Below are 18,745 nucleotides of genomic sequence, written 5' to 3' on the forward strand. Positions count from 1 at the left end.
GGTTCTCAACCCGTACTACACACCGGAGCCATCTCAATCCCTAAAAAGACACACATGCCCAGGCCTCACTCTAATCTTTGCAAACCAAAACTCTGAGAGGGACCCAGGCATGGGTATTTTTTAAAAAGTTCCGCAAGGAACTACTGTTTTAGAGTCTCTTGGTATTAATGTATGATGTTCAGAATGGGGTGGGGGGGGGGGGAAGAGCAAAGCAGCAGCCAAAAATTAACCCTCATATGTGTGATGAAGATTTGGAGTTTTATTCAGTGTTGAAAGTAAAATGTCAATAAATAAGAAGTAAAAAGAATAGCAAACAGAAATAGCTTACACAGTGTTTATTTTACACTGCAATGAGGAGCTTCTGTACAATAGGAAGCACAGTGTGTGCCTGGCCCTAAGGCAGGATGTGGAAAGAAAGAACCAGGGTCAGCTGGAGAAGAGACAAACTGCAGAACTCAGAGAGGAGGGACATCCAGCTTGATGTAGGGGTCGTGCGAGAAGTGAAGCAAAGAGACTTATCTGCATGAAGAGAAAAGGTGGGAGAAAAAGGAAAAAAGTGGCACAATGGAAAACAGGGAAGCTAAACTAACAGATGAGAGCAGCATTTGAAACACAGGTAAGAAGCAGACATGCAAAACCCGCTGCCAGCTGCACCTACAGGACGATGTCAATCCTTGCCCACCAGTGTCTGGACCCGAGGCCAGCACAAGCCCCTTCCGGGGGGTTTCATTGCAAAAGACTCATGAACAGAACTTAAAAACAGATTTTAAGCTAAACCCACCTTTCAGAATATTTAACCATACTTAACGCTAAAAGTTTTTCTCATAGAATCACCACATTTTAGCACTGAGAGACAGATGATCTGATCCATCCCCTCATTTACAAATGAGGGAAGAGAGGATGGAACTCTCTCTAGTTTCCATGGTGACAGTCATGTCTCAAGGGGTAGTGTGGCGATTCTATAATCTATAAGGCAGCAGGCACTCGCCAACACTCTTCAAGCTACCATTTTTCTGCACGGGTAAAGGAATGACAGGTGGGCCAGGAAACTGAGATTTCCAGCTTACATGGAATTCAGGTGCCACCTTATCAGATTAAAAGGAAGCCACTGTGAAACATTCCAGGTTAGAATTTAGAGGGGCAGAACCAGCTTAACATTCAGGTTTGGTTAGTAACATGTAAGTTAGTCGTGTATGCTCCAGGTTCTCGTGAGATTAAGACTATCTACTCCACTCTTACTGCCCAGCAGTAGTAAAAGCTGGGCCATTAACTCCCAAACGCATATAACACAATCTGTGTTTTATGTCCTATTTCTTTGACACAGGTTGTGGTGTTTGTATGTTAATTCTTTTATATAAACAGAAAATTAAAGGCTTGGCTACCCGGCAGAGGGTTCATTTCTGTCTAGAATTCTTAAAAGGAAAATGTGACTTTTTACAGCAACATTCTTTATGCTGTTCTGGATCAATTTCCCTTCTCTGAGAGCCTCAGTCATCTGACAGTGTTGGGTTCCTTAAATTTGTTATTTCTTTTACAAAAAACGTTCACATTGTATTTAATTAAATCTCAGGAAACCACCTTTTGATATTTCTTGGGAAATTCCTGCACAATTGCGTGGCCCACCAATTCTACTTGAGCCTAGTTTAATTTCCTAAAAGGACAGTGCCCAAGTCACACATATTCCAGTTCACTGCTTCATGGGAACGATCTAGCTGAGACCATGTGAAATGAATGGATTCTCAAAGGAAAATGGTTTTGTATAGACAGACAATCTACTTGGCCTTTATGTTAGTAGAATGTGAAAAAACAATGACTATCCTAGATTATGCAAAGACAGTGAGCATAAAGGTGTAAAGATGGAGATTCTGGAGATACAGAAGGGAGTGGTGGCGAATTTATCATATTAGCATGAGGGCACGGGTGTGAGCAGGCAGGGTGGATGAACATTTACATGGAAGTCATATCGTTGAGAGCGTGGTCCAGCTCCTCGCTGATGGCTTTGTACTTCAGTTTCTGAGCGTACAGCTCGTCTATGACCAGGAAGTGGAAGGCAGAGGTGCAAGGACATGGAGAGTGATCAAGAGATGGAGGGTGAGTGAGGGTGGCATGGACACCATCCCGACACAGCAGCAAGAAAAGGGCAATGCATGAAGGAATTGGTGCCGCAGCAGGTGGCCAATGCAGGAGGCGTGCGTTTTGTTTTTAATAAAATTGAAACAAAAAAAAAAAGAACAAAACCCATTAGAAAATAAAACAAGAAACTCAATATGAAAATCATAACAAATACGGCAGGTATATCAGTAAACCATGTTAAACCCTGAACGAAACCACAGAAGGCTGTCTCCTGGTTGGGAGAAGGGTAATAGAACATCTTTCTTTTATAGAGCTATAATTTAATTACACTGGAGTAGTCAGCCACCTGACACTATAAACAGTGGAAAAAATATCCAAGGGCATTGTTTTGAAGAAACAATTTTTGACTACAGTCTGTAATCCTTATCTGGCTCCACCCTGAAACCACTGACTTCCAGACCAAACTAGACCACTGGGGTATGGATTTCTTGGTGCCATCCAGACTACTCCTGTGGTCTGCCCACTCAAGCTGCCCTGGCTGGTCCAGGAGGCTTGAAAAGCGAGGAGAGCCACGCTTTTTATGGTGTTGCTGTGCCAAGTCTGCAATTCAGTTCTTCTGATGATGAAGGTTTCATACTCTGCTGCAATTTGGCAGATTGTTTTGCAACCATCTGTCATTTTCTCTTTTCCACCAGCTTGGTTATCATCTGCACCAGCCTCCAGTCCCTTCTCTAGCCACTTCTGCCTTTGATGTATATATTTTATATTTTTTTTTCTTTCTTTTTCACAGCCTCAGAGCTCAACATTTAGGATTTCTGAGAGACAGAGAGGGTGTCACTAAAATAAAACCTAAATATCTTAGTGGAGAAGTGCTGAAGTATAATGTCCAAGTGTAGTGCCCTATTACCCTCCATCCCCCTGTCAGGATACACAGCACATGCCAAGATGATTAGTAACTTAAAAAAAAAAAAAAATCCAAACCCTTACACTGAATTCGCACTTGGGGGAAGGTAAGTTGTGCCTAAAAACAAATCCATACCATCTGGCAATAAGGAGATACTACTTAAAGACAGAAAACACACCAGTCATTCTCACCTATGACCACCTCACTCAGAGTGAGAAATAAACCTGCCACACTTCTGAAGAGTGTGCAGTAGAGCCGTTTGGCATCTGCTGTTACAAAAAGAGACGGGCTCTGTCTGGTGGCTAACGGTCATCTGGTGAACACAGAGTTTAAGAGCCACGGAATGAAAACCCCAAAGGGCAGACAGGAAGAATGTGCAAGAGCAAAGAAGTGTATCAAGGCGGGCGCAATGATTGGAAAATGACTTTGCCAGGTCACTACTCAGCCATAAGGATTAAGTTAAAAACAAAACTTAAGATCTTACCTTCTAAGTCATCAATGCTTTTCTCCAATTTAGTTACTGACCTCTCCGCAAACTCGGCCCGAGTCTCAGCCTGCAATAATTCAATTTATTTCAATTAGAATTGGGAAGTTTTAGATTTCCGGTAGCTACAAATAGAGAGAAACTAGAGAATGAAAATCAAGCCTGGCACCCATGAATGGGGTCTGAGACCACCTGCCAGTCAATCACCAAAGTGAGAGGTGGCTAGCACAGCTCACTCTCCAAGACCACCCCTGAAAATCCCTGGGTCATTCTAACTTTAAAATGAAAAAGCCCTGAACAGTTCCGTAAAAACAAACTCAATCCAGCTGGCTTTGTCCGCAACACCCTTAATATTACCTCCTTCAGCTTGTCAGAAAGGACCTTGATCTCTTCCTCATATTTGTCTTCCTTCTGCGAGTACTGTAATTAGAAAGAATGTTCCAGATGTCAGGCCACAGTTCACCCTATACTGAGGTCCTCTAATACAACGCAAGTGTCAGCCCAGCCAACAGATGTTGAGGATCTCTTAGGAGGTAATGGAGCCTCTGATATCAAATGGCATACAACAATGCATTCTCTGTTTTCCTGCCTATTGTTTTACATGGGATAAGAACAAGATAACTTACCCATTTGGCACTTGGTTTAAATTAAATTGTTACAGATGACTCGCATACTCAAAATAAAATAGATTCTCCATTAAAAAAAAGAAGAATCTGTTATTGATAATCATCAGGAAACTGCCTCAAAATGACGCCATTTGCTCAAGTGTCTGATGGATCACTCCCTTCCTTGGCAGGGCCCCAGAAGAGAAAAAGGGGGTCTCAAGAGCAGCTCTTGAAGATGCCTTTCCCCCACGCCGTGCTCCTGGCCTACCTTCTCAGCCTGAGCCTCCAGGGACTTCAAGTTGTTCGTCACAGTTTTCAACTCTTCTTCAAGCTCGGCACATTTGCTAACGTTTTCGATCAGAGGTAGAAAGGGTGGGAGACAAGCCAAAGGAAGGAGGAGAGAAAAAGGAGAGGGATGGGAAAAAATGAAAACCGAGTCCTAGAGAACAAAGGGCTGCCTTAAAGTAGCCAAATCATCAAGGTACTAAAACGCTCAATTTTGCCACGGACACCGCTCCCGACCTTCCAACAGCGGAAAGGCAGGGTGACAAAATCCAACAACCTCGAAGTGTGATAATTTGGCTTCTTTTTTGGCTGCACCAAAGAGCATTTATGAAGGAAAAACAAAGGAGTATAAAGGACCCAAAGAAAGCACTTAAAGCAAGGTATAAGATAGCAGAGGGTGTAGTGAAGGTGCAGTCGTTATAAAAATGAACCAGTAGGCATTGGAAGCTGAAAGACGCCTGGGTTGCAGTTAAACCTAAAACCCATACATGAGCCATCAGTACCTTATCCTCTGCAGCCATTAATGCTTTCAAGGTCTGATCCATTATTCTTAATTGTTCTTCCAGCTGTCGAACTTGGCTGTTAGTGGACACAGGAAATGCACAAGGCCATTCTCAAAATCAGTGTGCAGGTAAGGCATGCAGTGATACACGCATTCATACATAGACACCCCACGCAAGTCCTCCGTGTTCCGTACTCGTGGCTCATCCACGTCAAATGAGCACTTAAGGAGCCCGGAGCTGAAACAGGTAAATGTGCAGCTGCCAGAAGGTCATGCTGTTTAGTCACTGCTCCGCAGCACCCCACACACAGCCTCCTGGCGCCGGGCCCGCTTACCCTTCTGAGAGCTCAGCCCGCTCCTCTGCACGCTCCAGGTCACTCTCAATGATGACCAGCTTACGGGCCACCTGCAGCAGAACAAACACAAAACACACACACCATGGGGCTTCCAAGCTCTAAGGAGGGGTGTGGGGTGAGGACTGGATCCATCAGCCCCTAGGAGTCCTTGCCTCCAAACAAGATGATCCTCTTTCCCGTGCACTGGAGAGAAGCGACTCTCCACCAGGCGTGCCCATGCAGAGGAGACCAGAGGCTTCTGCCCACCAAGACCCAGCATGGTTAGTTACGGGTGGGCTGGCTCATCTTTAGTCCTACCTAGGTGAGGCCTGTATAGTTACATAGCAGCCAGACCAAGTGTGGAAGGAGGGAGAGAGATGAAGTTCACAATCTCCAAACCAGCAGTGTGATGAGACATGACGCCTTTTCTGCTGAAAAGGCGGGGCTGCAAGACAAGACTGAAAATAATCCTGAGAACTCCATCCATCTAGAGCTCTGTACCTCGACTCCCTCTGTGTGCAGCAGGCTACAAATGCCAACAGAAACAGCAAGAGAGGCTGACATGAGAAGCTGCTGAGGTGACTAATGAGGTCAGTGGAAGAAAGGACCAGAGAGAAGGGATCCTAGGAAGCATTTCAAAATGAGTGGGCATAGTGTAACCTGGAGATGAGAGATGATGATGACGAAGAGTCAGTGCTGTTTCAGGATAGCCATAGTACATTAAGGGAAAAACTAAAACCTTAACACAGTCATGTGGGCTCTGTTATCACACAGGAGGTTGCTTTCATGGGGCATGACCAGGAGGTGATTCACCTGTGAACCTTGAGGAGAGAGGAGGACAGACAGAAAGGCTTCCATGAATCTAGGGAGCAAGTGCATGGTCTGTGTCTCTCACTGACTGAACTGGGCTGTGCCAGATGAATCACACTAGGGAGAACTGCTTGTGTGGTGATAGCATGAGAGGTCCCTTCTACAAAACACAATAGGCCCAACTCTCCCTTCTCCTGACCAGAGAACTTTTGTCCTGGTCTTTGTGTGTGTGTTTGGGGCGGGGGGGTGGGGGGAGGCGTGGGGGCACAAAAAAAGCTTTGGTCTGTCCCCTAGCAGGATCAAAATTGAGAACCGTTTTCTGGGGACAAAGGAACTCTGCTTCTCAAAACCACCCATTTCTGCTAAGGAAGCAGATGGTTTCACTGAAGAACGCAAGGCTGTACACTGCTCCCCGGCTCCTGGGCCACGGCTGGGAGTCCACAAGGCCTTGGGCCCCAGGATCTGACCTCTTCATACTTGCGGTCGGCATCCTCAGCGATGTGCTTGGCCTCTTTCAGTTGGATCTCCTGAATTTCCATTTTCTCCTCATCCTTTTGAGCTCGGCTTTCAATGACTTTCATGCCTCTGAAAAGGAAGACATGCAGGAAGACCCAAGATTTAGAGGCGACCTCCATGAACTCACCCTGCACCACAGTGGTTTGTGAGGCTCAGTGTAACTGACAGACCGAAACAGAGCACAGAGCTACTTTTATCTTCCAAACCATGAAACAAGACTCTCTAGAGCTGAAGGCAGAAAAGACATACACTTCCCTCTGTTTATTGTGAATGAAAGCTTACACTTTTGGTACTGTTGACACTGTCCAGGCAGCTAATGTGAAATGAAAGGTCCATGTGAGGATCCTGTCTGAATGTGGGAGGCATGGAATCAAGGAAGGTCAACAAGCTTTACCTGCTATATAAATAATGGGACTTCTGCCCTTTTCTGGTGGGAAGCTTCAGCTTAAAAATGGACCAAAGTTAGAATGAAAGCAAACTTATCTTCATGTACTTCCTTCCCACAAAGAAAGTAGCTGTTCTTACCCCTTCAGCCACAGATGTAAGTATTAGATTGAACCAAATGAAATTGCTGGTGTTTGACCACATCGGACCTGTAAAAATGGCAATTTCATGTGGGTTGACCTATACTTTAGAGAAGAAACTGAGTTTTGCCTATAATAAAACTCATAATAGGTGTTGAGAGGCAGGACCAACACCATCTTCTATGCTGATGTGTACATTTGGATCCTTCAGCATGGTGGTAAGTTTTAGAAAATGTTAATTGACCTATGATACATTACAGATTTATGCAATAACAAATTATGTTAAAACGGGATTCATTTACCAAAATCTAAGTACGCAGTAAGATAAATAAGTCACTTTTTTTTTTTTTTAATGAAGCACTACAATGTATCTTAGGAGACCTGCATCTTGGCTCGGCCATAAATTCTCTTTGAGAGTTCGGGCAGGCCATACCAGTCTCTGAACCCTAGTCTTCTCATCTGTAAAACCAGGGGACTGGAGTAAATGATCTCTAAATACCTTTTTACTCCAATGTCTAACACTGCCAGACTGTCTTCCTTTCAGGTTCACTAACAAGTGTATTTCAGGAAGAAGCCAGCCACAAAACCGTTGGTTATATGTACACTGTAAGAGATGATGAGTCATCTTTAAGAATTCCAAAACTCTTGATTAGAAAAGAATCAATAAGCAGCAGTGAATAATGAGCTGAAAACTTCAGCTAAAGAGCTTCTTTAATCCTAAAGTCTGAAATCATTCTTTATCCATGGTGGCGGGGGGCAGAAATGCACCTCAAAGACGGAGAAACGGACAAAATGATTGACTGCATGCACCTGCCCAGGTCACAGCGCAGAAACACACTGCCAGTGTCTGAGACATCACAATACTTTGTCATCCCTCGAAGGGCAGAACTCTCTCTAGTCTTGTGGAGTCTTTCTTGGAGTGCTTCCAAGTAATATGAGTACAATAACTTGAGTACAATAACCTGAATAGTTGAACATGAGAGAAAATGCCTGGTGGAATACACGATGGCTGATATGGCCCTGGTTTTCCTTTACTACCACAAGGCTGAATATTGGGGTAATAAGTCAGATAGAGCCAGGTCATAGTGGGAGCATGCTCAGCAGACATGCGGATCTGACTGTACTTACCTATGCACGTGTGGCTTATCGGCTTTACTAAGTCCAAAACAGTTTACTTTTGTGGATCATATTTCTGTTTTATCTGTGCTTTCTCTTCCTCTCATTTCTTGGGCTCTTTGACAACTGACAGCCCATACTGTACTTACCTCGGCCTAAGCCTCCTTTGTATATTTCACCTTTTTTAACATCTTTATTGGAGTATAATTGCTTTACAATGGTGTGTTAGTTTCTGCTTTATAACAAAGTGAATCAGCTATACATATACATATGTTCCCATATCTCTTCCCTCTTGCGTCTCCCCTCCCTCCCACCCTCCCTATCCCACCCCTCTAGCTGCTCACAAAGCACCGAGCTGATCTCCCTGTGCTATGCAGCTTCCTTGGTATATTTTAAAATAAAGTCATCTTTTTTAAAAAACGCATAATTGCTCCATGGTCAGTAGGAATTAAAGAACCAAAACACATCCCTAGAACCTCCCGTTTACATGTCCATCTCCCACGCTGGGTGGTGAGCTCTAAGAGAGCAGGAAGGGCGTCTTTTTCTTATTTGTAACCTTGGGGTTTAAAACAGTGCTTTGCACAAAGGTGTCCCACTAATGTTAAATGAACAAAACCATTAGTTGCACCTGGATCAAGTCAGGAAACAGTGCCACCAAGGTACTATAAAATTCTTAGAGGCCCAAGATCAGAGAAGCCCTCCCGTTCCACGAGGAGGAAAGGCTGTGCTAAAAGGTGGCCTGGACGAGGGGTCCTCACCTCTCACTCTCATCTGCTGCCTTCTCGGCCTCCTCCAGCTTCTGCAGAGCTGTTGCCAGACGCTCCTGGGCACGATCCAACTCTTCCTCAACCAGCTGGATGCGTCTGTTCAGAGAAGCTACATCGGCTTCAGCCTGCGTAGAGAGAGTGAAAGGCGTTTCAGTGTCGGAGAGAAAGTGAGGGTAGTGCCTTCAGGAAGGGCTGAGACTGAAACACTGGTTCCAGATGGGAAGCCTGGGCCCTGTGGTGAGCCACCCTAAAGTGCGTTACAAGCCCTGGTCAACTCTGGAGTTGTCGGATACGTTCATCCATTGACATACCCAGTGAATGTCCACCTTGGGGTATATGCAGATCCACACACACCATCCTCATCGGACAAAGCGACCATCAGCAACACTCTCTCACTTGGTTCTCTTCCTCCACGGATTTCAACATGCTGGCTTTACCTGCCTGTTAAGGAGGAGCTTCATCACAGCCACCTCACTCGGTGGGGCCTGAGGTGTGGACAGAGGCGATGGGACTTACCCAGGCTCAGTCACACAAGACGAGAGCAGCACAGCGAGGACTCGGACTCAGGAGTCTCAATTCTCCTTTCTGCTGATTGTGTTCTCAAAGGGGCTTTAAATATTTTAGGAACTAAAATATTTTTAAATTCAGTGGTTCTAAAATATACACCATACAGAGACACAGCAAAACCTAGCAAGCCCCCTGCCCTTCAGCACCCCTTTAGAATAACTGGTCACACTGGAAGAGGGCCAAGACAAATTTCCCAAGCGTTTGTGACATACGCCCACAGGAATTTCTCACAAGTCAAGGTTGCTACAAAAAGAGCTTCAAACTCCTTAGAAGAAAAGCAGTACAGATACTGTTTTTACTTGGTATCTATCTCTGAAATAAGATGTTTCTTTCTGGGGGATGCAATGGTTACCTACAGTTATGAGCATTTGTTACTATAAGCCTCAGCACACTTGCAAGCCTGGACCGGTCCATTACATACACTTGCATTGATGGCTGTTTAAACATTATGCACGTAAGTGAAAGACGGAATTTGTTAATCTGGTACTGTTTCCTCATCCACTCTGAATGTGTGCTTATCCTGGGGTGATGGGGTTTTTAGGACACTTGGGAGTTTTCTAAAAACTACAACATGCACTTTGGGACTATGCTAGCTCTCTACCTACAGTCCTGTCTTCCTTACTCAACTGTAAGCTTCTTATGTGCAAGGAATCACAATTCACTGCACAGAGTAAGGGCTCAGTAAAGGTCTACTGAACAAAATGAGTAAAACCAACCTAATTTAAACAAAAGCAACTTTTTTACTTTCTGGACCCATGATACACAGTTTAAAATGCACATGTAGTTAGAGTCTGCAATTATGGCCTTGAAGTAAAGGAACACAAGAACATTTTGCTCTTTGCTCATCTAGATTTGTAAAATTTTAAAAGTCAAGTTCTCTCTGGGAAAGAGAGGTGATTAGGGCATCTACAATCATGGTGAAGGACTTTTTATAAAAACATGCAAATACACTTTTATCGCTTCAAAAATTAACTATAGGGCTTCCCTGGTGGCGCAGTGCTTGGGAGTCCGCCTGCCGATGCAGAAGACGCGGGTTCGTGCCCCGTTTCGGGAAAATCCCACATGGCGCGGAGCGGCTGGGCCCGTGAGCCATGGCCACTGAGCCTGCGCGTCCGGAGCCTGTGCTCCGCAAATGGGAGAGGCCACGACAGTGAGAGGCCCGCATAACGCAAGAAAAAAAAAAAAAAAAAAATTAACTATGGGGCTTCCCTGGTGGCGCAGTGGTTGAGAGTCCACCCGCCGATGCAGGGGACACGGGTTCGTGCCCCAGTCCGGGAAGATCCCACATGCCGCGGAGCGGCTGGGGCCGTGAGCCATGGCCCCTGAGCCTGCGCGTCCAGAGCCTGTGCTCCGCAACAGGAGAGGCCACAACAGTGAGAGGCCCACATACCACACACACACACACACACACAAAATTAACTATGTAGTAATCATTGGCTGATGGAGGCAGGGAGCAGGGGGAAATGTGAAATGAATCCGAGGTCAGTTAACAGTTGCACTGGTCCACAAAGTAGATCACTGCAGGTACACAGCTAGTAATGGGCTCCACCAGGTCTGGCAGGTGAATGTTGCGAGTTTTTTGGAGGAGGGATGAGGGTAATAGGGATAACACATTTCTCAAGTATGGAAACTTGAAAAAGTTTTTAGCCCCATGTAAAAAAACAAAACAAAACCGGAAGGAGGTATACAGTAAGGGTATACTTTGGGGTCAGGTCAGATTTCTTTTCTATATTTTCCATTTCTAGTAAAATTCTATTCATTTCATGAACGGGGGAAAACAAGCAAGCAACCCTGAAAGCTGAAAGCTAAAAACTAAAATGAAGAGCAAAACAAAAACCACCCTCCAAAACACCACCAACAAAAAAACCTCAGCAGAGTGTCTAGGTCATGTACTCAGAAGTATTTTTCCCCCTTTTCTTAAATATCCTTGTTATAGGTGCTGCAGCCAGAGAAATGGCAACAAGATTTTCAAAACAATTTCTGTAGCCACCACACTCTAAGCTTCCTGTTCTGTTTTCGATCTGGGCCCCAACCTCAAGGACTTTGTACTCACAGAGAGGAGACTGTTTATACTCCGGGGAAAGAACCCTCCAGGTGCCAGGCCAGTCCAGGTCCCTGGCCTCCCACACACCTGGGGCATCAGAGAGTAAGGAGACAGCACCCCATGTTCGTTCCTCCCTCTGCACAAAAGATCTCCCTACCTGAGAGGGACGCCCATCAATCCGAATCTTCCCTCTTCCCTCTTATTGCCTCCACTCTAACCGTTCTTTCCCTTAGCTCTGGATACTGTTTTATAAATGTCATTAACTCCTTTTCCCCAGGAGCATTTTGTAGAACCTACATTAGGGGTTGTGCCCTAGGAAATACCAGTCGATAGGCCTCGTATACGGCACCAGAACAACAACTGGGAATGGAGACCTGTTCTAGGAGCCAGGACAGGGGCAACACAGAGAACAGACCTGTGGGTGGTCCACAAAATGGGGTCTAAGATGTTTAGCTGGAAGTGTCCCTAGGCATTGTCCAGCAGTTCCCACAACTGGCTGGGTGTCCAAATTCACCAGGAGATGCGTATTAAAAATACAAATTTCCAGGCTTTCCTGGAAAGCCTGGTGGTTCAGTGGTTAAGAATCCACCTGCCAATGCAGGGGACATGGTTCGAGCCCTGGTCCGGGAAGATCCCACGTGCCGCGGACCAACTAAGCCCGTGCGCCACAACTACTGAGCCTGTGTTCTAGAGCCCGTGTGCCACAACTACTGAGCCCGTGTGCCTAGAGCCTGTGCTCCGCAACAAGAGAAGCCACTGCAATGAGAAACCCATGCACAGCAACGAAGAGCAGCCCCCGCTGGCTGCAACTAGAGAAAGCCTGTGCGCAGCAACAAAGACCCAATGCAGCCAAAAATTTAAAAAAACAAACAAAAACAAAACAAATTTCCAGGCCCCATCCCTAGAGATTCTGATTCAAGAGGTCAGAAAGGAGGACAGGAATCTGCACTATAAAAAAGCAACCCCCCCTCTACCCCACCCACCGTCCAAAGAAGCTGGAAAATCCCGTGGGAACCACTCATCTAGCTCTTTGTAGAAGAGAAAATAGGAAGAGGGAGGGATCTTTGACATGCTCAGGTCACAGCCATCAGCGGGAGGTAAGACTGGCACCAAAGTCCCCTGGTCCTCACGTGCTGGCATGCCTGCCTCCCTTCTCAAGGCCTCCTGGAGCCTCATGGAAGCCCCGGAACTGGTGGTTCTCACCTATGGAGTCTTTCTGCTTTCTGACGTCAGAGCAGCAGGTTCTCTACAGCCACCCTGACTCCAACCCCCTACCTGAAAAAAGGCCTTCAGCCAAAGAACCTAACCAGGACTAGAAGAACGGTTACTGTACTGAATATCATCCGCTAAACAAGTCCTCTCAATCCATTTGGAAAAAAAGGGACGTATAAAATTGAAAACATCATCAAGTAACACCAGGGGGGTACCAGCTCACACAAGGACACAGAGCATTTGTTCTCAACCCCAGAAACCAACGCCTGCTGCCCCAGAGGTTTCAGAGCAGGATGGGCAAAGGTGCTTGTAGGTAACAGCCCAGATCTGAAGGCAGTGTCTGGGGTGTATCGATCTCTACATAAGCTTCTCCCGGGAAAAACCTGGGCTCTCACTGGCTTCTCAGGCCTCACCATACTGGTCTGATGGCAATTTAGTTTGGTTCTCTAGAATTCAAGATATACTCAATTCCATAAATTAATTAAGGACACCCTTATTTTCACTTTTTTTTGGGGGGGGGGTGGATTATGCTCTATGTTCAAAAGGCCCACATCTCTCACCTGCACTAGCTTTTATCTCCGGTATGTATTCTCTGAGTTCTGAGGCTTATTTAGATATTTTCTAAGGTTCTTTCCATCACAGCACCTGGGCAGTTTACTTAAGACTTAACTGGCTGTTGCCTGTCAGTACAAACCCTACAGACACATGACCATCTGTTATTTAAAAAGCAGATATAAATAACAAGGCATTTGGGAAGGGTCAAGACCCCAGACGCAAATTATTTCCAGGCATGGAAATCACCCACATGTACTGGGTTAGCTTCTAACGACAGCTCATGTGTTGACACTGCTGGTGAAGTCTTTGGGATGCTAGTTTCTTTCATTTCAAAAGTGCTATTGTGTCCCAACATGTAATTAACTACTCAGAAAAGAGACTGCTCTATTAGTAAAGGTTACCAACTGTCTTCCTGCAGATCTGTTGTTAAACAACCACCAGGCGCTCTACACGTGTGCCGTAGAGCTGCATGTGCCCCCCAATCCCTTCCACAAGGTACCAGCTACCTAAGAAACTAAGATAGATATCAAGGGCATGCCCACACAATATAGCAAAATGTTACTCCAAGTCTGACTTGAAAGAGAACTTTTACAGGGCCTAGATTTTCATGAAATCCAGGTGTTCTAGCCAATATAACTAAAGGCAATTTAAAAATAGTAATGATTTTTACTTTAAAAACAAGTATTTCCGTTAGGACAATTAAGAAATAATTGTAGGAGAATAATATTATATCCTAAAAATAAATCCTCTGGAATGTATGTTTAAAGTCCTACCTGAACTGGAGTACTGAATGGGATGATCAAAGGTCAGGACTTTTTATTTCATGTGAACTGTAGATGTAAAGAGAAAGTTTCACCCAGTTTACTGTGTAAGACCCAAGTCACTACAGCCAAGTTAAACTTCTGCCCTTATATGGTAAGGAAAGGGGAAAAAAACACGGATGACATTAAGGGGCACTCCCATGGATAAGAGTTAAAAACAATCTCTCTATTGCACCAAAGCCTGTAACTCACGAGGCATTTTTGTGTAATGAGTGAGAAGGGACGACGTGAACAGGGCATTGTAGTGCCTTCGCCTTGCCTATACATGAAAGCAGAAAGCCAGAGTATATATACACTCCAGCTACTGCCACCCTGTGCGGGGGGGGGGCAATGGGGGCACAAAATGCACTTTTAGATTCCTGTTTTTAGAAATATTTACCAACTCTAAGGAGGGGAAGGGCTGGGAATTTTTGTAAATTGGTTTCTCCTGTGATTTAATGAAGTTACCAATTAAGAACCTACAGGCTGCAACTGTTAACTGCCCTTGTTTGCTGAGTACCATCCAGAAAGAAGGAAGGCAGACTGCCTTCTTCCTGCTCCCTCTTTGATAAGGACAAAAGACAAACAAAACCCTAGTGGGTCACAAGACCTGGAGTCAACCATTACATCAAGCAAAGTAGCCTCATTCCAAAATTTTGAAGGGCCCACACACCTTGGAAAAACAAACCAGTAGAAAGGAAAGGGATGGCTGCTTTTTCCAAAGTTAAGTGCTGGTTGTAATAGGGCCAATTAACTACAGCCTGTCTGAATCTTTGAGAATGTGAATTAGGGCCAACTCTCCAAATATTTTTTGCAGTGGCTCATGACTTTGTCACTAAATTTTTATCCTTGCTGCCAAGATAAACTGTGACTGTTAGCTTAACTCACAGCTATGCCTGACAACTACCAAGAAACCACCTTCAATTAGCTACCTTTAAGTTCCACTTTCATAAGTTAGGAACACCTCTCAATCTGAAATTCTCTCTTCAGTGGTCTGACCCAGTCCTCAAGTTGCTGTCATAAAAAGTTCTGTGCCCATCCAATCATCCGGATAGACTATTTTCAAAAATCACTTAAAATTTTTAGAAGCTAAACCACTTTTAATATAAAGCTTTGAAAAGAATGAAAGCATTATCTTTACCCAACTGGCCCAGGAAGAGTACTGTCATAAAAACTAAGCCCAAAAGAGAAGGTGAGTAAAATAGTAACAATGTGTCTTCTGTGTCTAATATCAATCACCAGGCCAACAGTCCGTAAGAGGCTCTCCGGTACAGGACCACATATTCCCTTTCTTAGCAGGGGGAGGGGAGTTCTACCGACTTCCACCACTAATACCACTTCGACCCACCAAACATTCCTTCCAGCCTGCCTGTGTCCTCTCTCCGTTCAAGTTGAAAAAAGAAAAAAAAAAATTTATTAGAAGCATTGAAGTGGAGTGTTTTAAGATGTAGTGAAATGAGCAGCCCATCTTTAAGACCCTTTGATAGCTGGTGAACTGAAAGCAAAGGAGCAATGAGCGATGCTGAGTGTGGAGCAGTTCTAATACCAGCTGATGCAAGGCACTTGTGTGCTAAGCACCATTGCAACTTCTTTACACACACTCTGTTCATCCTCACAACAGGCAGGTACTACCATTACCCACATTCTACAGTCGAGGAACTGAGGGCCTGAGAAGTTAAATGATTCAAATCCTAGCAGCCTGGGCCCAGAGTTCTTGTTCTTATCCATCATGTTCTATTGGTTCTAATGGTTCAAGGACAACCGTGAGCCAGAGAGGGAGTCGGAATTCATTCATTGCCTGGCCGAATTCAGAGACATCCATGGGACCGCTGCTGTCTTGTCCTCTACAAAAAATGATCTTTTGCCTATTGATTTCCTGGTTCCTGCCTATTTTATCTGAAACTTCATCTAGTTAGGCTTTCCTTTCAAGAGGACCCATTTGCTTCTAGGTATTTTATGCAAAACAGGTCTCACAGCTTCTGCAGCCAGCCATAATGCCATTACATACACCTCTCAACTCAGAATACGCCTCTATTAAGCACAGAAGGACCCCACATGAGCGCTTGTCATAAAATTCCCAAGGTGTTTGAGTATCCTGATTTAACACACACACACACACACACACACACACACACACACACTCAAATATCAACAAACAGCAAACGCCTTAACTACCTCTGAAATCCTGTTCCGGTGTGCTGGATACATTTGCCTTAGTGGAAAGGAAGGAAGCCAGGTATTACACTCAACGTGGGGGAGGGGAAGCCGGCGGGAGAAAACACCCAATAATCGTAGCTATTTAGCCAACTTTTTCAAGACTCGGTAACAAAGGAACATCTCCCTGTACAGGAGAACTTGGGAGGAGGGATGGATAAGAAAGGGAAGGGCAAAGGGCCGCATACTAAGTCAGAACACGCGCTGTCAGTGTCTCAACAACCCCAGAGAAACAGGCTTTCAGGAAACTAAGGCTAAACAGGGATGGGGGAGTTTAGCATCCCCGGGGCCCAAAGCCAGACAATGCCTCAGACATGACCTGTTAGCGCCCCTCCCAAAAGAACGGATTTCCAAAAGGAGGGACCTCTTCCGTCCCCACTCTCCGAGTAAATAATACCAGCAGCGCAAAGGGCACATGCCGGGGGACCCGAGACGCCGGGCCGAACGCAAATACCCCAGACATAGAGTTCCTTCTGGGAAAGAGCTGCTTCCAGAACCTTCTCAACACCACTAATTCTCCCTCGGTTCTTTAGACCAGCGAGATGAAAAGGGCTGAAGTGAACGGGCAGCGCCCCTCCCCAGAGCCCGACACCTGCGGGCCCAGGTGCGCCCGGAGGCGGGGGGAGGGGTGGCGGGGGAACGGTGGGGCCGACCGGGGAGAAGGCGCCTCCGGGGATGGGTGATGGGTGGGTCCCTTACGGTCTCCCTCAGCTTCCTCTCGTAGTCCAGCTCGCGCTGCAGGCTGCCCGCGCGCTCCTCCGCGGCGTCCGCCTGCTCCTGCAGGCTCCGAATCTTCCTCCGCACCGCCTCCAGCGAACTGCTCCCCGCCATTGCGCCGGGCGGCGGCGGGCCGGCAGGCTGGCGGACTGCCGCGGGAGAGGCCGGCTGCTGCGCTCCTGCCGCCGCCGCTGCTGCCGCACTCCGACAGCCCGGCCACCCCGCCCAGGCCGCGGCGCGCCACAGCAGCGCCCCCTGCGGCCCAGGAGCAGCCCGGAAGTCGCGACCTCCTAGGCTGCGCAGGCGAACCGCAGGCGGGTGCGCGAGCGCCGGGGGCGGGCCCAGCGGGCGGGGCGGCGAGCGCGCCGCGGACCCCGGGAATTCTCCAATCGCGCGAGGCACCGCGCATGCTCGCGGCCGCGGGGCTGACAGGCGCGGTGCGCAGGCTGCCGGGGCACCTGGTAAGCGGGAGGGTGGCCAACGCGCCGAGGGTGTTACTTCGACTTCCAGCGCCCCTCCCCTGCACCGTGGGGAACCCGAGTAACGGCTTTGGCTGCAAAGGGCGACGGTGCCGCCTGTTGGCGGCGGGAGCGCTCCGCTCGGGACTGCCAGTTTCCCATGCCCAGGAAGGAGAGAAGCCGAGCGAGGGGCTTGGGGCTTGAGTGTACCCCCAAAGGGATTGTTCCTCGATGTAAAGAACCCCAGAACACAAGATCCTAACCACAACTCTCCTTCCCTCCAAACTCATGAAGGGAAAACCACTAACGTATTGCATAGAGGTTAAACCTCCTAAATGCTGTCTCCCTAGGTTAGAATCTGGCTTTTGGTTCTCCCCTGGTTGTGTGACGGAAAACAACCTGACTTTATCTGTAAAAGCACTGTTAATAGTAGTACGTTTCTCATAGGATTGCTGTGACGACTATGAAATGACAGAAAGCACTAAGCACGATACCTTGTACATAGTTAACTCAAATGATAGCTTTAGTTAATAAATACACAGGCACTGTCTTAAGAGTCAGGCTACGGCCTATAACCAGCTGTGGGACCTCAAGCCCGCCAGCCTATCTGGGACTTACTTTCCTTTCCACAAAAACAATCATCTCAAGGGTCCCTTCTAGTTACAACCTTCTCTGGTTTTAGATCAGCCTCTGAGATCTTCTGGAATCTGACCAATTCTGGGCCGGACTGAGATGTCTTAAAAGGCACACCAAGGAAGGCTACAGAACCCTATGAGAGCGTCTGGCTACAGCCGGATGAAAACCAAAGCGGACAAAATCTTTGGGAAACACCCTCTGCCAATTCTCCCCTTCGGCTACGTTTTTAAATGTCTTCTAAGTCTCACAGCTTTCTTTCCTCACCTTTCTCACAGAAGGCCCTTCAAGTCAGTTCCTATGTGTTTAAGTGTGGGAATAATGAAGAAAAAGAAAACACACTTGACAACCCCCTCCTACGCCAAAGCCCTAATGAGGAAGCTCCTTGCTTTTCTGACTCATTCGCTATGGACTTTCTCACAGCCTCCCTCTGCTGAGACTCTCACAAAGCCCAGCATGGGCCCTCACATCCTGTAGGTGGAGCCTCTAGCTTTGTTTCCACACAGTTCATCTAGTCAGGAGGGAGGTCACAACTGCTTCCCTAAGAGTACAGACTTGGGGGCCTCCAACTTTGAGGGTGGGAGAAGGGGACATCTGGGAGCCTCCAGGAGACGCAGAAACTGC

At 46.5% G+C, this 18,745-nt stretch overlaps 1 protein-coding gene across 15 annotated transcripts in view; it reads right to left on the bottom strand.

Moving 5' to 3' along the window:
* TPM1 (tropomyosin 1) overlaps positions 1-18,745 on the bottom strand; it is a 28,291-nt gene that overhangs the window by 5,481 nt on the left and 4,065 nt on the right. For 3 of the 15 annotated variants that reach the window (XM_007458861.1, XM_007458863.1, XM_007458859.1), the window contains 6 exons: positions 8,913-9,046; positions 6,466-6,583; positions 5,189-5,259; positions 4,335-4,410; positions 3,819-3,881; positions 3,462-3,531 (listed from right to left, as the gene is read on the bottom strand). In XM_007458861.1, the coding sequence (XP_007458923.1) occupies positions 3,462-3,531; positions 3,819-3,881; positions 4,335-4,410; positions 5,189-5,259; positions 6,466-6,583; positions 8,913-9,046 (532 nt within the window). Of the gene's footprint in view, positions 1-318; positions 520-1,947; positions 2,031-3,461; positions 3,532-3,818; positions 3,882-4,334; positions 4,411-4,854; positions 4,931-5,188; positions 5,260-6,465; positions 6,584-8,912; positions 9,047-13,737; positions 13,746-17,012; positions 17,169-18,745 lie in introns of those variants that run through there. The other 12 variants (XM_007458868.1, XM_007458871.1, XM_007458866.1 and 9 more) reach the window with 10 other exon arrangements.

Source organism: Lipotes vexillifer, unplaced genomic scaffold, assembly GCF_000442215.2.
Source record: "Lipotes vexillifer unplaced genomic scaffold, Lipotes_vexillifer_v1.1 scaffold102, whole genome shotgun sequence".
NCBI classification, from domain to species: Eukaryota; Metazoa; Chordata; class Mammalia; order Artiodactyla; family Lipotidae; genus Lipotes; species Lipotes vexillifer.